The 27059-nt window shown below is 45.8% G+C and overlaps 1 protein-coding gene across 4 annotated transcripts in view; it reads right to left on the bottom strand.

The window, feature by feature from the left end:
* The window catches only part of nid2a (nidogen 2a (osteonidogen)), a 38314-nt gene extending 15106 nt beyond the window's left edge, over positions 1 to 23208 (bottom strand). For all 4 annotated transcript variants that reach the window (XM_069166340.1, XM_069166339.1, XM_069166338.1 and 1 more), the window contains exons 1-21: positions 22942 to 23208; positions 21604 to 21789; positions 21297 to 21410; positions 14333 to 14434; positions 14075 to 14214; positions 13373 to 13505; positions 12941 to 13240; positions 12383 to 12494; positions 10572 to 10611; positions 10208 to 10317; positions 9942 to 10075; positions 9730 to 9841; positions 9156 to 9356; positions 8835 to 9068; positions 3794 to 3940; positions 2750 to 2878; positions 1427 to 1552; positions 1051 to 1187; positions 874 to 979; positions 594 to 727; positions 387 to 492 (exon numbers count right to left, since the gene is read on the bottom strand). In XM_069166340.1, coding sequence (XP_069022441.1) covers positions 387 to 492; positions 594 to 727; positions 874 to 979; positions 1051 to 1187; positions 1427 to 1552; positions 2750 to 2878; positions 3794 to 3940; positions 8835 to 9068; positions 9156 to 9356; positions 9730 to 9841; positions 9942 to 10075; positions 10208 to 10317; positions 10572 to 10611; positions 12383 to 12494; positions 12941 to 13240; positions 13373 to 13505; positions 14075 to 14214; positions 14333 to 14434; positions 21297 to 21410; positions 21604 to 21789; positions 22942 to 23151 — 3013 coding nt within the window. In that variant the 5' untranslated portion in view covers positions 23152 to 23208. The remainder of the gene's footprint in view (positions 1 to 386; positions 493 to 593; positions 728 to 873; positions 980 to 1050; positions 1188 to 1426; positions 1553 to 2749; positions 2879 to 3793; positions 3941 to 8834; positions 9069 to 9155; positions 9357 to 9729; positions 9842 to 9941; positions 10076 to 10207; positions 10318 to 10571; positions 10612 to 12382; positions 12495 to 12940; positions 13241 to 13372; positions 13506 to 14074; positions 14215 to 14332; positions 14435 to 21296; positions 21411 to 21603; positions 21790 to 22941) is intronic.
* Between the last annotated feature and the right edge of the window lie 3851 nt (positions 23209 to 27059).

Here is a 27059-nt window from a genome sequence, read left to right as displayed (position 1 = left end):
GTGTGTGTGTGTGTGTGTGTGTGACGAGCAGAGTGAACACGCGTCGTGCGCCCGCCTACGTAGGTGCATGTTACTGTCTGAATAATACGCCCTCTTAAAGTACCAGTGAAATACTCCACTGCTGACTTGAGGGCAGGTTTCTGTTGGTCAGTCGAACATCTGGACAGCAATGTGCCTGACCACACCTCATTTTAAGACCAATGGGTGCTCAGATGGCGGTCGATGGACCAAAACACGACAACTGTGTCGGTAACGCTTTGTGCCGGGTCGAAGACGGAGCCCGAAAAGACCGACGTGCCCTTTAATGTCAGCGTCTTTTGCCTGAAACCTCAGTATGCCAGGATTATAGATTGTGCAGGGCAAAAAAAAAAAATTTTCCACCTCACCTGGTCTGCTGCAGTCGGTCGCTGTCGTACCAGCCAGTGTCCTCGTCCCCCGTCTCTCCTCTCCACGACCGTCCACGCACCAACAATGTCCGGTGGAGCTGTGGCACTGCAGTTCATGACCACAATAGATTTTATAATTATAAAACACGTGTTATTGTCTTCAAGTTACAGGGTATAAAAGGTGCTTTCAAAGACTCAGCCGCCGACCTGTAAAGGTGTGTACTGTCCGCTTTCATCACACTCAGGCACAAAGGCTCCAAACAGAGGATATCCCTCTGGACTGGTGGTCTGGACGCCGTCTCTGTGCTGCTCGCACTGACTTTTAGGACGCTCTGGTTCATCTACAGCGAAATAATAATAAATATATAAAAGTTATATTAGTAACACAAGCTTAAATACATCTGAGGAGATCAAGATAAACAAAATATGAAAACGCTATCCACTAATCGGATCCTCTCGTGAAGACTTTGGGGACAACAGCTCCTACCTGGTCTGTCACAGTCTCTGGGTGCGGTACCAGGCGGAGTCCTGGTTCCTGCTCTCTCCTGTCCACTCCTGTCCACACACCAACAGTGTCCGGTGGAGCCGTGGCACTACAAAAGACATTTTCACAATCAGGACATCCCTCGGGTGATCGGTCGTTTCACCGCGAGTCGGTGCTCACCTGCAGCGGTCGGTAGCGTCCGTCAGAGTCGCACTGAGGGACGAAGGCTCCGAGACTCGGACGTCCTCCGTGGTCCACTCCGCTCTGCAGGCTGTCTCTGTGCTGCTCACACTGGCTCTTTGGACGCACTGTGTGTCCTGTAACAAAATAGGGGTTTCACAAAATATACATATACACATATCTATTCCTTTATCAGGTAGTGCTTAAAAAAAATAAAAAAGTTTCAATTTGAAATGTTTTCTAATTTCCGCAATTTCACGCAAAGAAACTCTTAAAACAACGCAAAAAATACAACAATCACAATAAAAAAAACTCTCAAAAGTCACACTGCAACTTTTGTCACCATGGCAACCACCGTGGAGGCGTTCTGACTGACCGTCGTGCTGCGAGCAGTAGAAACCATCTCCGTGAAAGCCGGGCTGGCACTGACAATGGAAGGATCCCAGTTCATTGAGACATCTGGCGTTAATGTGACACAGAGAGGAGCTGCACTCGTCTATGTCTAAGGAAACAGGCCGGGGGGGCGGGGGGGGGAGAGAAATAAATCAACAACCACAAATACTAAAACTGGAATTTGTACTACCTGACCTTCAAAATGACACCTGGCTGGATAGAATTGAGTTTAAAGGTGTTTTATCTCATGTAAAGTATTACATTAAAGCATTATTTGTCAAGGAGGGAGGCAGGGAGGGTGGAAAGGAAGTTCATCAAAAGTTCACTGACTGGTGAAAGGAGGACACACACACACACACACACACACACACACACACACACACACACACACACACACACTCACTCACTCACTCACACACACACACACCAGCAGGACCTCTCTCCTCCACACATTCCAGTGCACCAAACACATTGTGCCATCGCTCCATTAGTCTTTCACTCGACCCCCCGTCCCGTCTGATCTCACCCTCTCCTTCTCACATTTGTCATCCATCCTCCCCTCTCCCCCGTGTTGTTTTCCAGCTTTTTTGCAGCTGTGCGTTACCGCTGTGGAAGAAATGTTCGGGCCGCGCCCGGAAGAAACACGCTCGGCGTCTCTTCCAAATATTCGTCTGATTTTGGCTCCTCAAGGCGAGCACCTTGCATGGCAGCTCCGTAAGTGTGTGAATGGGAAACAGTGTGAAGCGTTTTGAGACCGCTCCGGTCATAAAGCTCGACACAAGTGCAAACCATTTACTATTCATTTTCAAGGAACCATGTCCGCAGACTAATACACACAAACGGAGGTCAGGTGACACAGCTCAGGGGAATTTGTCTTAGCGGGAACTACATCAGGCCAGTGTTGTTGAATTGTTTTTTTGCACACAAGCTTGCAGGGCTCCAGGGATGCAAATGCTGTAACACTTTGTTCCAGGCAAGAATTTCTCAATAACGAGTGGAAGGATTGCCATGAAATGTTTTCGAGACTCCAGAGCACGAATTCTGCTGATTTTTCAGTTTTCCTCTGGCACCACTCTGAGGCTGACATTGTTTGTTTTTTTTTGGGTGAAATGCGTCAACAATTATTCGGATGGATGAGGATGACATTTGGTCTGGACGTTCATTGTTCCCCTCAGGATGAACTTTGGATGAAGTCTGACTTTTCAGTTGAAGCCACGGCAAGTAAAACAGTATCTCAAACAACTACTGGATGTATTTGTACACAACATCTGTACTGATGTTTGTTTCCAAAATGAGTAAAACTCACCAATGCAGGTACGTCCGTCGTAGCCGAACTCGTAGCCGCTCTGGCACTGGCAGCGGTGGCTCCCGGGCAGGTTGGCGCACTGAGCGTGAGCACCACATGTACTCGTGCCCTCGGCACACTCGTCTATGTCTGCAGTGAGAGACGTTGACAGAAAGTGAGACAGGTTTTCTATAAAAGCTCCGAAGTCTGCAAAGCAGGAATCTCTCAACACGTAGCATGTGGGTATGTGAGGATGAAAGCTGTAATTAAGGCTCATTACTGGTGCTTCTACATTGTGTGCATGTTTGTTTGTGTTACTGTAACACGTCTCCCTCACACCTGGGTTCGAGGCTGTGTTTCTTAAATGCATTGTGCAAAAAAAAAAACCAGATTATTTGAGCAGAGAGACGCAGAGGCCGAGGCCGAGGCCATGGGAACCGATGCTGAGCCTGGGGCTTTCCTAGTGCTGCCAGCAGGAGAGACAGACCTGCTGCTGGGCTAATGATAGGCCACGCAGCAGCTCAAAGTCCTGGAAGTCTCTTTTAACGAGAGGATTATCCTCGAAGACGAGAAGGGACAGACAGGATGGAGAGAAGAGGAGAGGAGAGGAGAGGAGAAGACAAGAAAAGAGGAGAGGAGAGGAGAGGAGACAAAAGAAGAGAAGACGAGACAAAAGAAGAGAAGACGAGACGAGAAAAAAAGACAAAAGAGAGGAGAAGGCAAGAGAAGACGGTACAGATGCTTCCCTCCATCCAGCCTTTTCTTGACCTCTCTACACTGGATGGACAGATGTTGATGAGACACAGACACGCTGCCCTGAACTGTCTGTAACTCACACAGAGTGTGTGTCGGTGTGTGTGTGTGTGTGTGTGTGTGTGTTAGTGTGAGACGGAGGCCCCATTAGACCGAGGACAGATGGAGAGGAACCATAAAGCACTCTGCATCATACATAATCTGTCAGGACGCTGCTCGGTACATCCAGAGAGAATACTATCACAACATGTGCATATGTGCATGTCCGTATAAAGAGCCACAGCCTGCGATGATTAACAGACAGACAGATACCGTAACAGTTGCGTCCGTCTCCTCGGTAGCCGGTGGCACACTGGCACTGGAAGGCCTGTCCGTCCAGCGGGAGGCACTGGGCCGTGGTGTCGCAGTCGTGGTTGCCAGCGTAGCAGGGGTTGACCAGCTCCGGGCCTGAAGGCTCGACTACAAAACCACACGAGGGATGAAAGACAACGGAGGTTGATGACTGAAGGACGCAGGCACAACGGTGATTCACATTCAAGGAAGCTTTGACGCGTTTTATTTTTGTTGTAAAATAGCAGGAATTGGCAAAAACTGCAAGTCGGGGAGACAAACTGCAGTTCTATAAAAGAGTCACTTCCTATAAAATATTACTACAAATATGAATAGATTTCATGGGGAAAATAAGCCTCAAAGAGCAAGACTACAGGTGTGTGTGCAACCAAGAGAACTGAACCACGCCGCTGCTCACACACCGCAACACCCCACGTGTCCCCAATTGAGACGCATCGAGATCGGGATTATTCAGCAGTAAAAGTCCGATGATTAGAGCCGTGATTACGCGACAGCTTAACCAGCAGCACATGTCAAAATCACTCCAGACAAATTCCCACAGGACGGTTTCCTCCGAGGCAGCGAGACTCCCTTCATGTTCTCAATATTCGACATATGGACGGGGTTAGACACACATGTACGAGAGAGAGAGAGAGAGAGACAGACAGACAGAGGGATGAGCGAGCGGATGTGAGTTCGGGGTTTTTCCTCCAAACCACCACATGGATCAGACAATTTCACAAAACAAACCTCAGACTGTGAAAAATCTGAAAAAAAAAAAAAAAAAAAAAGCAGCAGAGGAGGAGGAAAGGGGACGATGGGAAATCGCTAGCGAGGAATGTGAAATACATCTAAATATGCTGAGAATTAAATGATGCGCAGGACGGCTCGACCACTGAACCGCCGCTAATTAAGCGTCTCATTCAACTTAAAACGTTGAGATATATTGTGGCGTCGCGTTTGTTGTTACATTGAAGAGACCCGGCGCTTTTGACGGAAACCTTCGTTGTTACGTCGTCTAAATATCTCTACAAAATACCTTGAATCAGTGCGGCTTTGGGTAGAAATCCTCGTCGGCATTTGTGTGACGTTTAAACACAGTTCCAGCGTCTGCATTGTTTCACAAGAACAAGAAAAGCAAACCAACGACAAAATAATGACAATATGGTTTTTTTTAAGGTGTTTAAAGGTCCTAAATTGTTTGAATTCACATTTCTTTTTTGATTATAAAGCAAGTTCTATAAAAATACTACTAAAATAATACTATAAAAGTGTCTAAACAGAACAACTGGGCAGTCTGGACTTCCTCAGGTTTGTGATGTCACAAACTCACACTGATGTCAGCACGGCCCACTGCGCAACTTTTTGAGTCGAAGAAAAACAACTAGTGGTCATTCGGTTGTCGAGCTAGCGAGACTGAAGAAAACCTGCGGTGTGTCGGCCAATCAGAAGAGAGCGTCGTTGAGCTCGATGTGCCTTAAAGACACAAAACCGTGTTTTCTTTGGAGAAGCTTCAGACGGGAGATGTAAAAACTGTATCAAGATGTTTTTTGGTCGGTAAGAATCACAAAAATGTTTTCTTCTAGATTTCAAGACTGTCAATAAAATATTGTAAAAAGTGTAAAATATGGGACCTTTAAGTGTTTCAGGTTGGACTTTTGTCTTTACCTTTACCGTAAACAACAACACGCTTGACGCACGAACAAAATGAAACGTGCAGATGCAGCTCGTCTCCTGAGGCCAGAGAGCAATTTTGGCTCGTTATCGGAGAGGGAGAGGGAGACTCTTCAAAGTCTGAATGTGGCCGGGAAGAAGTGGAGATGAGAGGGTGAGATACAAACGGACTGGAGAAAAGACTGAGGGATAATTAGAGAGAGAGAGAGAGAGAGGGCGAGGAACACACACACACACACACACACACACACACACACACACACACACACACGATATACACCATCAAAGTGATTACTGCAGTTTCCCACCTGTTGCTTTTTACTAAACTCCTCCACACACGTAAAAATTGGCTTTACGCCGTCTACTTTTAAAGTCCAATGATCCACCCTCGAGTGACATCACATTTTTCTGTCATCACTGACTTTTACTCGCCGTGTTGGCGTTTGAAGCAATGAAAGCAGCACTTAAAGTGGGCGATCAGGCTGAAAACGGCACTTTGTTTTGTCCGGCCTGAGTAATAAGAGCCGTGAGTTTAAAGGGCCACCGATTTCACACAAGTTACTTTGCAAAGTCGTCTGTCCTCTCTGCGGAGGGACCTTCGTAAAAAGTCGTAGCGATGTCATCACGAGTGAGGCAAAAAATTAATAAAAGTGCTATGAACTGAGGGTTTAAATGATGAGGGCGAACAACACCGAAATAACTCGAAGGAAAAAAAAAAATCTATTGACTGAGAATTTTATGAGACTAGTTGAACGGGGGTCTATGGAGGCTTTTTGTAACCGACCTCTAGTGGCGCTCGGTGGTATTGCAGCCTAAGGCGCTTCCGCATCGGCCTCATCTTTCAAACCCGGACGCTGCGAACACTGTTCATATACAGTCTGTGTACGAGATGCTGCAGCTGCTGCATTATGGGAACTGTAGTAATTGTACAATCTTATGTTTTGGGGAAGCGAGATTCGATGCACGACACCGAACAATAAGGCGAGGTGAGGTACACGCACCAGAGTCGAGGACATTCGTCTCCCTCCTTGCTAACGTGTCAGTTCAGGTCAATGTCTTAAGTCCTTCTCTGATTCTCATGACATCACCGGGCAGCTACTCTACCCAGCAACCCCCCCCCCCCGCTACAAAATCTGTCATTGGCTGGGATATTATTTCCCAGAAAGTGTAAGACCCTTGAATACACACACACACATACACACACACACACACACACACACACAGCACTTAACCTGTGTTTATAAAACCTCTGATCCCTGAAAGCTCTTCCAGCTGCTCTCCTGGGTGAATCGTAGTGTGCGAGCATGTGCATGTGTGAGATATGTCATCAGAACCTTTTTAATCACAGTGTTGACGTTGTAAATGACAGAAACTTGGTCTGGGTCCAAAAAACGAGCGGCTTTCTGTCTCAAACTCGTTCTCGTTCTCTTCATCTTTCGAGGTCTCTCGTCTACCTCTGTCCCTGTCTGGTTTTCATCAGACGGAGCGGGTTGAGGAAAGCGTGACCGCCGCGTGTTGATAGAAGAAGAGCGCGACGCGTGCGACGCTTTCTCTCTCTCGCTGCACATTTCCCATAAAATTTGGCCATCAGCAGTTCGATTCCTGCTCCTCTTCCACATATTTCCTGTCTGTCCAAAATGACTAATAAACAATAAAGTATAAAGGGCACAAAAGTGAGAAATATCTTTCCATCTAATGAAACAGAATTAATTAGAAATCTATGTGGCTCAACCAGCTATTGATTAGGACCCACCAGCCTAAAATGAAGCTATAAATGTCCTCAAACTTGCTGAAAAACAAAGCTGAATATCATCGTGTTTGTAAAAAGCGGTGTGTCGCGGGGAATCACTGGTCACGAGGGGTTCAAATATGTAAATTCTCTCCCAGCTGAATTTAATACGCTGCTTTTTTAATTTAATTTAATTTACTGCTTGTTCCACAAACAAAACAGAAACAGATGTTAAAAAAAAAAAAAAAAAAAAAAAGTGAATAAACACTGATGTTGACATATTTTGAAATCTGTCATGGAAGATCAGCTGGATTCAACGGATTACACTCTTTGGGGACTTCTTAAACAGACTGTCACAGTCTATCGCCACAGAAACAAACCGATCTGGTCAAAATACAAAGTTTTGTGGTTTCGGTTTCGTGTTCTGGGAAAAAAAAAACAAAATCCTGTGAAAAACCAAACCCATCAAGTGAATTGGACATTTTTCTCCACACATGGCGAGATTTATTTGTTTTTCTTGGAGCTCAAAATCTCATTAAATATTGCTGAGTTCACTTTAACACAACGGTGTTTACACTCGTCCGTACTCGAGTCGCAAACGGCAAATCATCTGCACGACCGAAAGGAAAAAGCGGTCAAACGTGCAAACCGGCCCGTGGCGCAAACTGCGGTCGCCGGGGCGACCCCGACACCGGCGCAGTGTGTCTGCAGCGCTCATGCACACAATGAGCCCACAAACAGCTGTGGTGATTGCAGACATTTTGACATTGTTCTCCATGGCTTCGGCGTATAATCGTCAGCTGTGCGCCGAAACCGGAGCCCCGTCCGACTCCGCGCCGTGGTTAGGCTCCGGTTTCTGCGGCGGCCCTTGCAACAATTACTAGGTGGTCTGGTCGTTAGCTGCGGCTCCGGAGGAGAAAAACCTCACGTTTTCGACGCCTCCAGTGTGATCGCCCACTTGCAGACTGACAGGGACGGTCTGGAACGGATTTAAGCAGTCGGCCTGAAGCAGCTCTCGGTATAATGGGCCAGCGCTGTCTGAACCTCATGTTGTTGCTCCCAGGCAGTCGAGAATAAAAGTATCTTTTTAAGCGTGAATATTGTCCAACATTTCAGATCTGAGAGCAGTTTTTTTTAATGCTGACAAACAGTTTTTCAGCATTTGAGCTGCAACCCTTTGAAGCCTTTGTGTTCTTACGGTGTCTGTTTTACTCTACGTTGCTGTTTTTAGGTTGTCATGTATTACAGCTGGTCCCATCTCGTGTATGTTTTTAATGACCTGCGGCTGAAAAACAAATGACCATTTAAGGGCAATTTTTATACTCCAATGGGCGCAGCCTCCGAAACAACATTTAGATCATTAAATAAGACTGAACTTCACAAGCAAAACCATAGATACTACTTATATACTACTAGTAGTACTATTACTCATGTTATTAGTGTGATGTCCTTAAAATTTAGAGGAAGAGAAAGAGGAGATTGGCTGATAATAAGCATGTTCTTTTAAGTGAAGTTGCATTGAGATCACAGCCCTGATCACTTCCACAGTAAAGGTAATTTCCACTGAGTGTCCCACATCTGACTTCCGTCTGATATCTGCAGGCGGTGTGTCCGACTCACCTCCGACTGGGCTGATCTTGTTGGTGATGGCGTATCGGAGGATGCGCTCCTCCTTGACGTACATCACGAACACCCTCTCCATGGTGATCTGCAGCGTCTCCGGGGCGGCGGCGGCGCGGTTGTCGTGCCGACAGTCGCGGTAGGTGATGTTCTGCTTCAGCTGGAAGGAGAAGGACTCTGAGCCTCGATCGGCTGAAATGACCGTAAACTCCCTCACGGAGGTGGCGGTGGCGACTGCAGAGAGATGGAGGGGGACATTTTAAGACAAAAGGGGCCAAAAGAGGTCACACACTGTTTGTCTTGTGTGCTTGTTATGGTTACCAGAGTGGTAGTACTGGTAAGTCTCCTTGAAGGGATCCATGGTCACTTCAGCTCCCGGTGGTAGGAAGGGCACGTAGCCGTTAACTACGGTGTCCACGGTGAGGTGGTTGTGGTCGTCAAGGCCGCGGCCCGTCTGTGTGATTGACAGGCGCTGGTTGCCCGGGTAAAAGAGCACTTCTGCGTGACGAGTGAACTCGGCACCTGGGAACGCAAGTTAACAAATAAATCTTTGGATCTCCGTTTAAATATATTACACAATGGTGCAGCAGTTACACGGAGGAAGAAGTGGAATGCCTGCAATGGTCTCACACACACACACACACACACACACACACACACAGCTGTTTGCTATTAGAGAGGGGAGGTGGGAGCCTGATATCACATCACATCCCTGGAGACAATACAGCTGGCTGCGAGACTGAAAACACACACACACACACACACACACACACACACACACAAACAGGGACACAGAATGTCCTCGGCGTAGAGGAGTTCCCTCATCTCTCTCCAGATGTGCTCCAGAGTGGAGATGTTCGAGGCCGCGTGCTGAACAACACAGATGAAAACATACCTGTGATTTTGAATCCTGCCTGGCTGTTGGGCAGCTCCAGAGCAAACAGCCACCCGAAGAGCTCTCCTATTGGTGCGACCGGCATCAGAGCCCAGCCCACCGGTTCAGGTACCTGACCAATGAACGCAGAGGTTACAAGAGGTCAGATGAATGATGTAATCTCAGCTCAGATAAATGATACGGATACGACGAACGTGTTTTCAGTCTTCTACCTCGCTGATGGCGGTGTACGCTCTCCCATCTCCCACCACGATGTAGGCGTGAAGATCAATGTTGTTCAGCTGCACCGCAGTCGATCCCACCGTCACGGTGCCGCTCACCTTCCCGCTGACGCGCTGGGGAGCTCCTGGATGAGGGGCACAGCGATAACACCACCAAACAACTTCAATATTTAAACAACGAATGACTCTCATGTTAACTGAACTTAAAAGCGCCGATGTAATGTCGATGTCTTGTCAGGTAACGGTTGAGCTCTGACCCTCAGGTAGGCAGTGGAGTCCGTTTCCGTAGAAACCGGGCCGGCAGTGGCAGCAGTAGCCCGTGGCGTAGTCGGAGCAAAATGCATTCTGGGAGCACTGGTGCTGGAATCTACGAGAGGAGAAGAAGAAAATACACGCGGATGTAAATGTACAAAAAAAGATCTGAATCGATGCAGCAGAACCAGAGATACGGTCTTTTATAGCCCGTGCATCAATCTAGCAACCCCATTACCCACAATGCAACTCAACTGGTGACTGTTTAGGCAGAGATTTTAATGGTTTATACAAATCGTGACCGAAGTAGCTGCTAGACTCAATATACATTTCGGGTATTCGCAGCATCGGCATGACGCGTTCACTCACCTGGCACATGTTTCCTTGTTCTCTGTCGTGTACTGAATCACTGAGAGAGAAAAAAAAAGAGCACATTTAACTGTCTGTTCAATTCAATAAATATAAAATAAATATCATAATGTTTCCACTGCAAGACAACAGGATAAAACAGAGGAAGATGTAAATCCAGATTCTGCAATGTTCATGTCAAAGGTTTCACCATCCATCTCTACTGTATAATATTTTTATGACTTTAAGTTCCTCAAATAAACAGTCAGAAGACATGTTTTCTTCAGTTTTTAGTATTTACATCACACAAACACTCGGGATGAAATGAAAACAGAAAATTAAAGGTTTGTTTTTGTACGAGTCAAGATGGACAAGATACAGGGAGAGCTGCAGAAACACACACACACACACACACACACACACACACACACACACACACACACACACACACACGTCAAAGCACTAGTTGGAAGGAAACCAGCTCCTGCAGTCCTGCCTCCCACGCCCACACACACGCGCATATTTCCATCTTTGTGAGGACACTCGTTGACATTGAACATTCTCTGGTCCCTTAACTTCAACCGTCGCAACTAAACGTCTAAAAGGAACCAAATTCTAGCCGTAACTTTTAAAATGTAACTCAAACATTCCCACGAGGTTAGGACGACTTGCAAAAATGTCCTCACGGACCGTAAACACCGAGGGATCAAATCCTCTGACACACAGGAAGTGATGCGCTCTGTTCCTAATTTATTTGGAATAAACAAAAAGGAGAACTGGGTAGACCTCATGAAAACTGCTTACCGGATCACATTTTAAAAGTACACTAACATTTCCTCTCACATTTTCTCAGACCCCTGAAATCGCAAAGTTAAATAGAGCTCCAACTCTTTTTGAGTTTTACCAAAAGAAAATGATACATTAGAAAAATCTCAGGAGACGAATCACTCCACGTACATGTGATGAAAAATGAAGCTTTCCCCACAGTTGCTCTTTTCCTCTATTCAATGCAGGCAAAACCTCAAAAGCTAGTAAGTTTAAAGACTCTTGTTTTCCTAAAGCCACCGAAGGAAATTTGATTGATGGACCACAAAACAACCTGTTGACACGACTCTGCGCCTTCGAAGAAAAATGTCATTCTCCAAACCGAGCTAAGTGACTTTTTAAGATGAATTTTTTTTTTTTCACACATACACACACACACACTTTCTGATCCTTATGTAACCAGGAAAGTTGACTGAGAACACATTCTTATTTACGGCAAAATCCAGTGGGAGTAAGTTGCAGGGGAGGGAGTGCTGAACACGCACACACCTGGGAGCTGCCCGGCACAACGGCAGTATTGTGCTGCCAGCTGCTGAGCCGCGCGGCTGCAGAGGGCCAGGTAGTGTTACCATCTTATATTCAGACAGCCTCCTTTCATCGTGCCATTAGCTTATATATATATATATATATATATATATGCATGTGCATTGTGTGAACGTTTTAGGGACTTTAGTTTCTTGTCCAAAACATTATACCATCAGGGAGATGTCGTGGTGCTCCAAGATTCATTCTGCGGCCGGACAATGAGTCCAAACAGAGTCATACAGAACAGGGAGTCCTGCAACAGATGGTCTGACCCCCACAGCCCTGAGCTCAGCATCGTGGAGTCAGTCTGGGATTAAATGAAGACACGGAGCACGCCAACACGGCCGAAATACACGGAGGGACTGCAGCGAGATCTCAAAGAGGCCTGGACCAACCTCGCTGAAGTGTACCGTGGAGAATTAAGGGGTCGAACTTCTCTTTGCGTGAAGTTATCCAGAAAACATAAAAACACATATATTTACCTCCTGTGTCAAAATCAACATCGTCTTCATCCACACTGACCACGTAAGCTCCCGGGGAAAGAGGCGGTTTGCTTTTATGAGGCGGGTACACGTCCACCACCTCCAGGGGAAGCTGCAGGGGGACACACAGGGGAAATATGCAACATCAAATATGTTTTGTTTTTTTACCACAGTCGTCGAGGCTTTTTAACTCTCCCCAGATGCTGTAAACCGGCAAGCTATTATCTGTGCATACATTACATGTTATATGCGGCATCTATGGTATCATGATCGTAGCTTTGGCAGCACTACGCTGACGCCATAACGGCGTTCCAGTAAAACCGCAAAATTTAGTAAAAGCAGCTACGATTTCAAGTCATTCCGACAAAACTCAGAGGATCGAGAGCACTGCCAGTTTAAATTCCTCTTTTTTTCATATCCACTGAAAGAAGTGGTGTTTTCTGAGAATTTGAGCATATCGCGTCATATCGCTCATTCCAGTAAAAGCGTAATTCTCTAAATATGTAGCTGTACACAATAATGCAATAATAATGCATCGCGATACATTACGGCTGCTACCTGTGGTTGTTGTTCCCGGGGCTGCTGGGCGCCTCCTTCCTGCATCGTCTGCGGAGGATGAGGCGGAGCGTACCGCCTCTGTGCCACCTCTGAACTGTACCGAGGTTCGGAGGTCAGCGGCACACGACCGGAGTCCTCTGGATGAGGAGGAGGAGGGTCGGGACTTCCTCCAGCAGCGGGGGCCGGCTGGAATTCAGGGTCCCTTCCTGTCAGAGGGTAATCATCCTCTTCATCCCGGGTCTCGGGGTCAAAGGTATTGTCTCCGTATTCAAACTGGTGGTAATCAGGGGTGGAGGTGTCCTGGGAGCCCCCACCCCAAAAAAAAAAAAAAAAAAAAACACAGGGAAGAGTTCAGAATTAGATTTGTTTTCTATTTGACTAAAAACATTCTTCTATAAGTGCGAGTTAAATTATACGATGCAACAGATTTACCCGGGAGAGGCCACGTGGCGCAGACGGCGGAGTGGCGAGGACGCCGCCGACCGATGCGGGAACGATGTTGTCGAAAGAATAACGGTTCCCGGTGTGGAAAAGCCAAACGCCGGGAATTCCGGTGTTACCGACCCTGGAGAGGAAGAAACCAGTCCGACGGACTTAGAAGTACGCAACACGTGCGCGCACCGGGCGTGAAACCTCCAAAACCCACAGCTTCACGTGCGAGGTATTAATTGCGCTCTATGCTGCCATGTGGCCAAAATTGGATACGCAAAGCGCCCTCAGGAAGAAATATTGGCGGCAATTGGCTTGAAGACAGCTGTGACCCTGTGTTAGCAGAGTGTAATTTTTTTGAAATTTTATTTAGAACAATATATAGTCAATATCTATCAATTTAAAAAAAAAAAAAGAAAAAAGGCCCTACTATCATCCAACTCGTTAGCTGACACCTGTGGCTTTGTAACACCAGCTCCCTCCTACGGCTGAATTTAAATTGTTTTTCATAATTGTTTAGAGTTAAATTTAACTTTCAAAAACTTTTGACTTACACAACCACAGTTTTTTTTTTTTGCCCCCCCTCTCCATATATGTGTTGCTGGCCGCTAACTACACAAAGGTAACTGAGGTTAATTTCACCGCCGTCCACCCGCGTTGGTTGCGAGACGGCTCGTGACTCAGCGTTTGAGTTTTTGTCCTTACTGGTAGAGGTTTTTAACGCTCTGTTCGTCGCCGGTGACGCTGTAGAAAGGTCCGTCCGTCCGGGAGAAGATCAAATACGTGATTTCTCCTCTGCTGAAGCCAACTCTGGCGGGAAGCTCTATCTCAACGTTGTACGACTCCTAGGAGGACAAAAAAGGACACGAAGATGAAGCCGCTGTCTTAAAACCAATTACGAGTGTCTACGACTGCTGCGGTATAAAAATTAAAAAAAAAAACCAAATAAAAACACACGTTTACCTTCGGCCGCGTCCCGAAGAAGTTGAGGCCACGTTCAGGGTAGAGGAAGATGGCGTAGGAGTCCGTCTCATCGTAGCCAATCACAGCCTGGAACGTGTTCACCTGCAGAGACGGAAGACGGACGCAGCTTGAACATGGGCGCAAAATCTAGTAATAGTAGTAGGAGACAAAAATGTCTGGCCTTGTTATTGGGAAGAATACGGGGCTCAGTGTTGGAGCTTTGAACCCCGACCCCTCCACTGATGGACACCCCCGTTAAAAAATAGAGCTTAAAAAAATAAGTGACAAATAACGTAAAATTACAAAGAACGTGCACTTTTTTTCTGTGACTTTTCTGAAGTCCAATTCACACCAGAGACATTTCTCTGTCGCTCTTTCGCCTCCTGACGTAAAAAAAAACCCAAAACGAAACAAGGGCATCTTCTTGGTATCAAAAATCAGCGTCTGACGCTAATTTTTCTCACGACTGCCGGCGTCAGGAGGAGTGAGGTCATCGCCAAAAGTCCCCTCGGCTCGGCCGCCCTCAAATTATTCCAGCACTCACTCCCCATGTTTAAACTTCACACCTCTCCTCACACCTCCTCCCCCCTTCTGTGTCTCCTCCTCTTCCTCTCTGGTCTCTCGCTCCGCTTTGGGTTTCATGTTTAGACTTCGCACCCCCTCCTCCCCCCTCCTCCTCCATCCCCTCCTCTTCCTCTTCACGACCATTTCTTGATTTTGTTTTCACAAACAGCTATATAAAACAAATTAGGCTAAAATTACGTGAATTGAATCCGTATGGAGCGACGAAGGAGGGGGAACTGTTTTCTGCCAGAGCTTGAATCTCCTACGTGGATCTGCCTCACCAAACCGCAGTTTAAAAAAACAACAACACAGATTTAGTGAATGAAGGGGACGGCTATGAGTGATCCCGTGTTGTTTTCCTGTGGGACACAATCTGATAATCTGCACGCACACACACACACACACACACACACACACTCTCTCACTCTCTCTCTCAAACCCCCGGCCCAGATGTTGATCTCCACAGCTGTCTTCCTGTGTGTCTCACCATCTTTTCACAATGATGTTACAGCATGCAAAACCAGACGTGGTTACAAGGCGAGCCACGGGGTGCACGCACGCACACACACACACACACACACACACACAGATGTCCCTCCACCGATATTCATCTCGCGTGAATGTATGTGTGTATGTCTGTATGTGTGTGTTCCCTAATTGTTTACATCAACATCTTTAAGCTATCTTTGTTGTTTGTGGGCGGGGAGGACTCGGTCGCCTCCAGGCTCGTTGTAATTAGTGAGGAGGGGGACTTGTGTGGAGTTTTTTTTTTTTTTTTTTCCCCCTCCTTTTTCTTTCCCGTCTTCAGGGAAGCTGCGAGAAGACATGTGCCTTTTTTTTCTTTGTCCTAACACCCCCTGCTAAATATCTGTACTTTTCTCTCCTTCTTCCTGGGAGGAGGAGGAGGAGGAGGAGGAGAGATAGGGAGATGAAAGGATGTGTGTGTGTGTGTGTGTGGGTGTGTGTGTGTGTGTGTGTGTGTGGGTGGGTGGGGGGGTTGTCAGAGCCGGGAGAGAGAGAGAGAGGTCATCGGTCTGGTTTAGAACTGCAGAACTACGGTGAGACAGGAGAAGACAAGATTGTGTCCAAAGCTTCCATTAAAGTCTTTAATTTTCTGTCTCCCACTGAAGTGTCTTTGCATTGATCGGCACGAAGTTGAATACAGACGTTGAAGGTTTAACGCTGCTGACTCGGCGTGCCTCATTCACCATCGTGAGCTTCCTGGGATGCTGGGATGGATCGCCATGAAGTTTGGAGCGCACGTTTCATGATTTGTGACCGAATACCTGCAGAACTCAACAGTGCGCCGATTGTTAAAAGAATATACTTGGTGAGATTTAGACACGGCAGAGTCCAGCTCCACCGAGTGCGATCATGAAATTTCAGTTGGCCATTAATGTCATACAAATATTGTGACTTAATTGTGTCTATCTGTTCAGTTTATGCCACTATTATAAGCCTAGTCGCAATGTAATGATACACATCACGAAGCAGAAGAGCCGTTTACTGGCTGTAATGTTTCGCTTCGGTACTAAAGTCCATGGTGTTTATGTGAATAGATGCTCATAGAAATGTGGTTGGTGGAATACTTGACTTTTAAAAAAAACACACTATAATGTGTTAATTAGTGCGCTGAGTCGGCAGATTTTAATAACGCTCCCTCCTGGTTCGAGCTTTCTATTTATCACACGGTCAGCAGAGTGCGGTATCGATCCTCTCGGCTAACTCTCCACTTTTCAACAAATGAAGCGTACTTCATTAAAAGCCCTCCTGTGCTCCCTCCTCCTCCTCCTCCTCCTCCTCCTCTTCCTCCCTCCTCCATCTGTGTGGTCATTTGTGTGTGTAAAGTAGTCCTGGTGTTCTTCAGACTCACAGCTGGAAGACAACAAATTGCAGCCGACACACATCAAAGACTTTCAGACAGTGTAGCTCAGTATGGATGTGTGTGTGTGTGTGTGTGTCCCTCACACACACACGCCACTCAGCCTCCCAACAGGCATTCTCTCACACCTTTTTTTTTTTTTTTTTTTGTCCTCCTCACGCTGACCAGACACACAGCCGCAGACGTTAATTGTCTCTGGGACCGACAAATGTTTGTTCTCAGGCTCATAGTGGTGGTTTTAAGGTTTCTGGGGGGAACGTCGGGCGTCTGCTGCCCAGCGAGGGGGTTCCAGGGTCTGGAAATACCAAGCAGCTCAAAGCAAAGTACTTGGAGGTTCGTTTAGATAAAACGCCTGCTCGTGTGGGGATTTGTTGGATTGGATACGTCAGATAAATAAAACAGATTTGTTGTTGCATTTTTTTGGGGGCCCATTTGTAATTTACCATAACTTACCATTGGTTGCACACGTTGTTGTTTTGCTTTCTTTTCAAAAGTCTCGGGTTTTAAAGGGTTGAAAACGGCAGAGTGGACGTGACGCGTAAACCAACGAAGCCAACATCTCCTGGTTTTTTTTTCCGCTTTCTTTTGGGCAAACACAGATTAAAGCGGCACTGATCCGCTCATGTAACTCTCACTAATACAGCAGATACGCACGTAGTATTTATGTACTTATGTATTAATAGCCTTGTTTACTCTCTCGCTGTAGTTTAGTCTACTTCGCTTCACATAATCTAAGCAGAAGAGAGTTTAGTCGACCTTCCGTGACTCAACACGCTGTCACCGATCTTCTGAGTCATGTTTTCAGCCATCCAGAGCTTGAACACCCCCTCGCCCCCCCCCCTCCCCCCTTCTGCTCTGGAACATCCCGCGAAAAACGAGGCGGGGATGAATATTGTACTCCGCTCGGTCGCTTTTCAGCAGCTGCAAACGAGGCAGAGCGAGACAGACGGCAGCTGCAGTCCAGTTGCCAGCCTCACCAGAGCGCTACGAACGGAACTGCCTGCAGCGTGGGAACTGGCACACGCACGCATGCACACGCACACGCACGCATGCACACGCACTGCAGCCCAGGGTTGTGGCCAGCAGCACTCAGTCAGAATTACACTGTCATATGAAAACCCTTACTCCTTACTTTTTTTTTTTTTTAACTCCAGCCGGACTCCGAAGGATCTCTTGCTCTTCGAAAGCGGGAGGAAATTGTACAACTTCAGAGCTTGTGAAAGCTTTTTGATCGAGTCCAGAGCACACGGTGGGTAAAACCGTAGATCCGGAAAAGGTTTGCGAACATGAGCATCTTTCCCACAACTGCAAACCAGAAGGCTCGTGACTGTACTTGTAATTAGTAAAGCCGTCCGGATCCCTCCGAGACCCCCTTTTTTTTTGGAGTCATTTTTATTGGAAATCACAGAGCCAGAAGAAGCCCGTTTGTTTCCTTTTTTCTTTTTTTTTTTTGTCCACTAATAAACAGAATCTGTCCCGTGGCATGTGGACAGAATAACATGTTATGAAAGCTGAAGTTCAGTCAGTCGGCTTTGAACTGGGATGGACATATTTCACAGCGAGGGGGCCCCAGAAACAACAAATAACATGAATGGTAACAACATTTCCTATTGTGCTACAGAAAGAAGAAAGATGGACAACACTTTCCTTTTTTTTTCTTTGAAGGGAGTGTGAGGGGAGAATACTACAAAAGGTTGACTATGTCCACATTCGGAGGCCAGATCCACCTCAGATATCCCCTGAAACAGTAACTCTCTCAGGAGGAACGACAAGGAATATTTACGTTGTCATTTTCTACCAATTACTTCCAAATGTCGCCTATTTAGAGCCCCCATGTTGGCACTAATCCAACTCTCTATGAGGAGAATTCAGTCTTGAATTGGAGCCATAAAGTTAGTCATAGCAAAACCTACAGTCTCTACAGTTTTCTTCTATCACGCTTTCCTATATTTTTCGTCGGGCGGGGTTCTTGGAAATTGGCCAATCAGAAGAGAGTGGGCTTTTAAGGAGGTGGGGCTTAAAGAGACAGGCTTGTTTCAGACAGAGGATGAACTGGGGGCGGGGGGCTGCATAAAGGGTCCGTATGAGATAAATAAAGATCATTTTTCACTGCGAGTCGGGCAAATGTACCGGACGGATGAATGAAGTTTTAGTGTTAAGGGCACTTCTAGAAATGGCAGATAAACAGCATCCACCAACAGGTGTCCTCATGTGAAGCAGTAAAGCCTCGAAAAGGACTGTGGTCATTAACGAACTGAGCGACAACAGCGCGTGTGTGTTTCAAGCGAGGTAATTGCTTTCCAATTACGTTAATAGCATCTTTCAGACTAATTTCATAGAAAATAAACTCCGCTTGTCCGGAATGTGAACCTCCGCTCCTGTTTTCCTGTTATTTCTTCCCCTTTTTTTTTTTTCTCGTCTCCACATCCCCCGAACGCCATCCTAATACACATCCCGACAAACATACACACCTCAGGTTAATCGGATCACACACACACACACACACACACACACACACACACACACACACACACATACCGCTCTACCCCCCACCCTTTCCTCCCCACAGCACCCCACCCAGCACCTCTGGCTAATCACTTCAAAGGAAGATGCTATCAGACCCAACCGAGGCAAAATCCCAGCCGGGACCCCAGAGCGGTTTACACAACAACGCAAGTCACCTCTTCACACAATGAGACCCATTTTGAGCGTTAAGTTAAGAGGTGGACACCGACGAGATCCGGCTCTGAAGCTCAGAGAAGACGCATTTAGGTATTCAGACGTTGTGGCAGAAGGCTTAATGCTGCAGAGCCTGTTTTCACGTTGAGCTTTTGATCAATCAGGAAGAAAGAAATTAAAAGAAACCAGACTGAGAGAGTAAAGACAAACACAGATGAGAGGGAGGGACACACACACACACACACACACACACACACACACACACACACACACACACACACACACAGAGAGAAAGATCCCCTGGGGATTTTCTTTTCTCCAATCTACCACTCCCTTTATCCCTCCATCATCCAACCCACATGCTGCGAACCAGGAACAACAAAGCCCTGTTTGTTTGATCGATAAGTTCAGGTTTACCTTGGAGTCTCTCCCAAAGTCGGACTTAAACAAATCCTCCTCCTCCCAGAAAGAGACAAGTCTCTTCCACAGGTCTGTAATTTATGAATTAGCTCCTGGGAAAGTATTAATGATGATAATAACTATAAAGAACACCATTTAAAGGGGCATTCCACCAATTTTAGTTCCACTGTTTTGACATGAGGCGTACTGCTAAACCTGATAAAACGGCTGTATTTTTTTTTCCGGTTTTCCTGAGGGCCTTTTTAAAGTTAAAAAAAACATAACCCTGTGATGTCATCGGGGATATGTCACTTTTGCCTACCCGGCTTCACACTTCAAATTTTAAGCGAAACCCTATGAAAATGTCCACTTTGGAAGACATTTAAAAAGGCAGGAAAGCGTCTAATGCGAGACACTGTTGAGTTGCATTGTGGGAAATTTGAAGCTTTGATATCTGCAATTCTGTTTGAAATCTGTCTCTCGTGAGTCCCACGCTGGTTACTCCACAATAAATTGGTGGAGTGACCCTTTAATTACCTAACCAAAGTTTTTTGGGCATATTTACTTGCATTAAAATAGAGCTTAACTTTAAAAAAATAAAAAAAAAACTTCTTTCCCCTATAATTACAGCTAAATTAACACACTTTAATTCATGGGAAATGAGGGAAAGGAGATTGGGTTGATTTTTTTTCCTCTGTGACAGGAAAAAGACAGGTGCACAAAAAAACCAACAGGAAGTTAGTTTGTCCTGCTGTTAGCACCGTTTATCGACAGAGGAACAGTTGGAGCTGTAGCCGTGTCGGACAAACACCTCATTGAAGCAGCTCTGCAACTTTAAAACCACTCGGAAATCGTAGGAAAAAAAAAAAAAAAACATGTCCAGAGCTCGACTGAGAACTCTCGTGTTTTTGGTATCAAAGTAATCCGGTGATTATTGTTGTCTGTACATTCGTGCAGACAGGAAATGCTAATTCTTTTAGCGGTACACAAACTGAGAGAGCCCGGGCTTTAGATTGTAGCCCAGAGCTAACTAACTAACAGACTCATGACAGCGTTGTACTTCCTGTTTACGTCCACTAAAAGTCATATAGCACGAAGGCAAAGAGCAACACCGGGAGAATGACCACATGGACATGAAGGGGAGTAGCGGTCAGGACATGTTTGTGTCTACCTGTGTGTGTGTGTGTGTGTGTGTGTGTGTGTGTGTGTGAGAACTGGAGGAGGGGATAACGAGCACAGCAGGGCGTGGGGGCCACTTTGATGACCCTTAAAGATGACCTCTGACCCTTTCAAAAGGTTAAGAGGCAGATTAGGAGGGGAAGGGGGATTACAAGCGATGCCGCAGCCTCCAGGAATTTTTTTTTTTGGGGGATTGCGTGTCTTCACGAGGACCGAAACGCACACCAGCGAGGGAGATGTGGGCCCGAAACGACGACTCACCTTGTTGGACGGCCCGGTTCGACTTTGTTCCTCGTACGCCGCGACGTTCTCCCACGTTGCCACGACAGCGTGCGTGGGTGTGAAGTCTGAATCCGGGAACCCCCGACGAACTTCCTGGATGAGCAGATGAGTGAACGAATGAGGGAGGGGAAGAAGGAGAAACAAACAAAGGGAAGGGAGGCAATGGACTGAACTAAAGGATGAAGGCCTGAAAAAAGGGGGAGAACCCAAACAGTTCATGAGGTGTTCCCTCATAAAATCAAAGTGCGTATGAGTCTGTAATCACAGCAGGGGACCCGTTACACACCTGGCCCACTCTGTTGAGCACGCCGGGCGTGTCGGTCACCCGGTAATAAATCTGTCCTCGCCCTCCGCTGGTGTCGATGTCGGCCAGGAACGGGGCCACCGCGGGGAAGTCCGTCGGGAAGCCGTCGTCCACGTACTGCTTCTCCATCGGCAGGTCCTGGGCCGATACGATCCCGTTGGTGGCCACCTGGAGCGGGAGGCAGAGTGGGGAGAGGGGGGAGGGGTGGGGTGAGGGACGGGAGGGGGCTTTGGGGTGAATACCTGGAGCTCCGTCAGGAACCTCCTAATGAACCACTGGAACCGCGTAATGAACCCTCCTAAACCACAGGGACCCTCCTCAGCCGGATCCCTGATGGAGCTTCAGGAACATTCAAACCACACGTAGCAGCTTTTATCTGCATTTTAAAAAGATGTAATCAGCGGAGGAAGGTGACTAAGCACATTTACTCAAGTAACCCATCCACTTAATTGAATATTAATATTTGTGTTACTTCAAGGTAGCTCCAGCTGATGCATTAGTAATAATAATAATAATGATGTCACATAGTATAATACGACACTGACTGATACTTCAACTACACTTTTCTGATGCTACGTTTCCTTAATTAAGGTTTGTTTAAGGTGTGTTTACATTGTTGTGTTACTACTTTTACTTCTTTCACCTTTGACCCTGACAGTTAAATCGGGTTTACACGCTAAAGTTTTATTAATGATGATCAAGTCACAGTTGTGGGGTTGTTTACCACAGTGTGGAAAGTATTACTGCCACAAGTAAACATGATGCATTCAGAAAATAAAAGTAATCATCACGCAGAACGGCCTGTTGGAGACTTGTATATATTATTAGATTATAAATATGGATGTATTTTACCAGCGACATTTTTACTCTTTTACTTCAGTAGATATTAAATAAAGGACTTTTACTTATCATGGAATATATTGGAGAGTGCTAGTTATTTTATTTTGTAAATAATCTGAAAAACCTCAACAAAAATGTTCCTTTTGACATCTGCTGTGCCTGAAAAACGAATCTGTCTGTAACTGTTTATATTCACGCATACAGGAGATATTTAGATTAGAGTAGGTGGAGCAGCAGTCTGTTGAAATCTTGTGCAAACATAACGGGAATAATTTGTGGTCCCTTCACTGAACTGAGCAAAAGAAAACAGATGATAATGAACCGGCTGCCCTCTCTTGTCAGAGCCCTGATCCCCCCCGACCCCATTCAAACCCCCAGCTGCAGCTCTCACCTGTGGAATATAAACTGTGGAGAAGTCTTAAATAAAATAGAGCAGCGATTGGTAATTATGAGCATGCAGAAGAAGAGTGATGTACTCACATATAGCTGGGAGAAGAGAGAGTCGTAGAAGTAGAGGGGTCTGGGCAGGGACAGCACTCTGGACGTTTCATCGTCGCCCTCTGCCAAAATTAAATCTCCACTTAGAGTGCCATAAGGAAACATTGCATTCCTCTGGACGGCGGTCACCACGGACACGCTGCAGCAGCTCCAGCACAGCAGACACGCCGCCAGCATCGCCCCTCTCTCCATGGTACAGAGCCGGGCGCCGATCTGCGCTACGAGAGCGGAGCTGAGGAAGCGGAGAGGTAGAGCTGGACCCGGAGACGGGAGCAGAAAGAAGGAGAGCTCACTCCTCCTCTCCGCGGAGCCCCGGGAGCGGAGGGGAGGGGTGGGAAGGGAAGGGAAGGAGGAGCCCAGGCTCGCTCTGATTGGCCGGCGGCGCTGTGACTGACGGCCGGCCCGGTGCTCGAGGTACACATCTGGCTCGTATTAAGAGAAAAGACAAATAGGGCATTTTTAATCCGGATGTAACTGTATCTGTTTCACAACGCGGAAAAAGCCATTTTTTTTTACACACACACACGCACGCACGCACACACACACACACACACACACACGCAAAAACGCTTTAAATCCAGACACTGTTTGAATAAAAAATATTTATAAAGATAGAAAAAAGTGGACTGTTTTACACACTATATTATAATAATTTCCATGGGGTCCAGATTTAAATTGACATCTGCAGTAAACTGTCTGAACTCAAAACTAAACACGTTTTCTTTGTAATTAATACTACTATTTTTTTTTAACCATCTTTTATTTAGAAAACACGTCATCAATCACTACTTATACAATTTTTTTTATTTTCTTTTATTGTTGTTTGAAGTAATTCATCCACTCATTGAAAACTATGAATGAAGCCTGAACACACTTACCCTCGGGCGCCGCCTGGTGGCCGTAACAGCATACTGCAAGCATGTGCAGCGGAGATTTCTCCAGCTGTAAATGATTAGTCAATCAATTGATTCCTTAGGAAAAACGGTGAGAGAATTTTTATTCAGAGTACATTTCAAGATCTAAAGTGCCTCATACAGCACAGCAAATTTAAAACAGAAAAATCGAATTTAATTAGATTTTAAAAGATAATTCAGGAAATACATCGGGGAAGGTGATCCAATAAAAGTATGTTTTAGGAATTAAAAGATTTAAAAAGTCAATTTAGATCTTTTTTTTTTTCTTTTAATCTGTTGTCATTTTAAAAAAAAAATCCTCTGATGTCATCATTTGCTCCTTTTCTCCATTTTTTTTTTTTTTTTTACCATTATGCATTGAATATCTTTCTGTGTTTGGATGTTAAGTCAGACAAAATCGTACGTTTTATACACCAAAGTAAAGTTGTTTTATTTATATGGACCATAAGAGCTAATCATTAAGATCTTAAGAGTGTGTGGAGCCGGTGCCAGGAACAGGAAGGAGGAAGTACTTGAGCAACGCGACCTCCTGAAGACCTGGAAAGAAGACAAACCACTCAAACTGTCAACACAAGAGGCACGACATTATTCACACGGAGGGGAGGGGGATGAGAGAGGTGAGGATGAAGATCCAGATGCAAGACATCTGGAGTGAGGCAGTGAGAGCAACAGAGAGGGAGATCCCAGCACGGAGAAAACACGGAGGTTATTAAATCAGATGATGAGAAAATAATTAGAATTACAACTTATCAGACGATTACAGCAAAGCGGAGAAAGACTCTGATCCTGAACTCACTCAGCGGTCCGTTCATGACCTCAGTCCAGCTGAGCAGGTGTTTCATCTGCTGAAGACCAGACTGAGGGCAAAAAGCCCACGTGGCCTCAGTGCAGGTTTGGCAGAGCTGTAAATCAAATCACCTTGAAATCCGACAATGGGGTGAAGACAATGTGCAAAAAAACAATACAACCTGCGAACATATGAACGATCTCTCATCTCTTGGATGACACCGCCATCTTCTGGTCTCTCTACAGATGGTTTTAATCGAGTTGTAGACAGCGTTAAAGAATAATTAAATCAACCCGGATGCAGCTGAGCTCGACTTTTGTCACAGCAACGCAAAATGTTTTCACTTAATTGCTATTCTAGGTTACTATGTGCAGAATTAACAGCCAATGCAAGTCATTTTAAATTAAATTGAACAAAGTAAAGATTGTGCAAAGAGCATAAAAGTCTATATAGGTTCATTATTATTTACCACAGACAGTGTCAGCGGCTGTAAAATAGAAAGTGTAGCCCGAAATAGCACCAGAGTTGATGCTTGTACTTGCATAGAGGAACCTACAGGTGGAGGCAAAGGCCAGGCTGAGATTATGGACCACACAGAGCAGAACAATAATGGAGATTTTCTTCTATTTGATGCCTGAAAACAGTCATTTACATTTTGCTTTGCATGTGTGAAAAGATATTTGCAAACCTGCTGTCTCATGAAACATGAAAACACCTGATCACATGATCACAGTTGGACGTGTGTGTTGGCACAGTAGGAATTTTTCATGGCTTCTAACGGCTCCCGACAGAAATTGAGAAAAAAAAACACACGTCCTGGAGAACAACCTCATATACAACAGAAATACGATCTCGATGTAAATACACAACAAACTTTTGTTGTCACCTCCATCTAATCTGCTGACAGGGCTTCAGCTGTGACATCCCATACCCACCATAATCAATGAAGTCATCAATAATTCAGACGGGGACCATTAGGAGGCTGCATCTCACGCACACACACATCCAGTCCCACAACTGTCAACAGAACACTGTGTGTGTGTGTGTGTGTGTGTGTGTGTGTGTGTGAAAGGGAGAGAGACTAACAATACATACAGCACACGTTAGCAGTTCAACTCATTCCAAACAACCCTGAACAAAGGCAGTTTACCAGCACAGCAGAACCACCGAACTGAGGTATGGACCAGGAGGCTTTTAATAAACCTGCTGGGCAAACTGCACCTACAAGAAGGCCAGAAGGTTGCGGTCGTTAGCGACCTCTAGTGGCCGCAGTAATTATGACAGGAGCAAAGGAGGAAGTCAGGTCACCAGAGTCTAAGGAGTGGCAAAACCTGACTGCACCACAGGCCTGTCAATCAAACAGACCCGCCCCCGCCCCCCACACACCCAAATTGCAGCTTTTAAAATCGTATTTTCTAATTAATGACGGATTATTTTCAGATGGAACGCCAGAAAACTAACAAGAAGGAACGACTTTAGCAAACGACACAGAAATAACTGGTGGAAAAAATGTATTGGCCTGGAATTTCCTGAGACCAGTTGAGTGGGAGTCTATGGAGGCTTTTTGAACCTCTAGTGGCCCTCGGTGGTATTGCAGCTTAAGGCACTTCCCCGTCGGCCTCATTTTCTACGACCACTTTCATATACGGTCTACGGTCCCAACATTAGTTCATTATTGTTACCATGACAACGAAGGGTAACTACAGCTGGTACTGTCCCACAATGTCGTTGATAAAAAACCTCCTTAAACTATCTGCGTTTATTACGATAACCGTCCATTCGACAGTCTGATAAAAGTCAAACAGAATTAAGACCATCGAGGCAATCGATCAATAAAACTGCTTCTGAATAAAGGGCACAGACGGACGGTGAGGATCTCCCCGCTCTGTCCATCACCTGGCTCGCTATCAGCTCCAGAGGGGATCAGTAATCTCAAAATCGATACCGGGCTCTCAGGCTTTTGTGTTTGATAAAAGTGAAACTCGAGAGACCGACCTCCCAAAAGAACAGACGGAGAGAGAGAGGAGGAAATACAAAGTTAGAAACAGGTAGAGGCATGAAGGCGTGATTCCTGCGAGTGCTGTCGACACAATAAATAACGCTCAGAGGTCAGAGAATGGAAACTGATGCCGTATACTTGATTGAGCTGGAGATATTTATGCAACATTAAAGTGTCTTAAACAGAAGTGAAGAGGCTCTAAAGGAGAGGGCGGATGAAACGATACCATAATGGCAATATGTCACGATTAAGAAGTCCTTAATAGGCCTGAATAAAAGCACCAAAGTGCTCTCGTCATTTCAAGGCTTTCAGCACACATCACGGGCCTATTTTAGGATCATTATTGGTATTCTAGTCTTAAAAAGGGTGAAAAGGCGTCATTGGAATAACATTTGAATGC

The sequence above is a fragment of the Embiotoca jacksoni genome, unplaced genomic scaffold (genome assembly GCF_022577435.1).
Source record: "Embiotoca jacksoni isolate LCO1_2020_lvr unplaced genomic scaffold, fEmbJac1.0.p SCAF_38, whole genome shotgun sequence".
Classification (NCBI taxonomy): Eukaryota; Metazoa; Chordata; class Actinopteri; family Embiotocidae; genus Embiotoca; species Embiotoca jacksoni.
The sequence above is the reverse complement of the archived record's forward strand: the minus strand, read 5'-3'. Positions and strand labels throughout refer to the sequence as shown.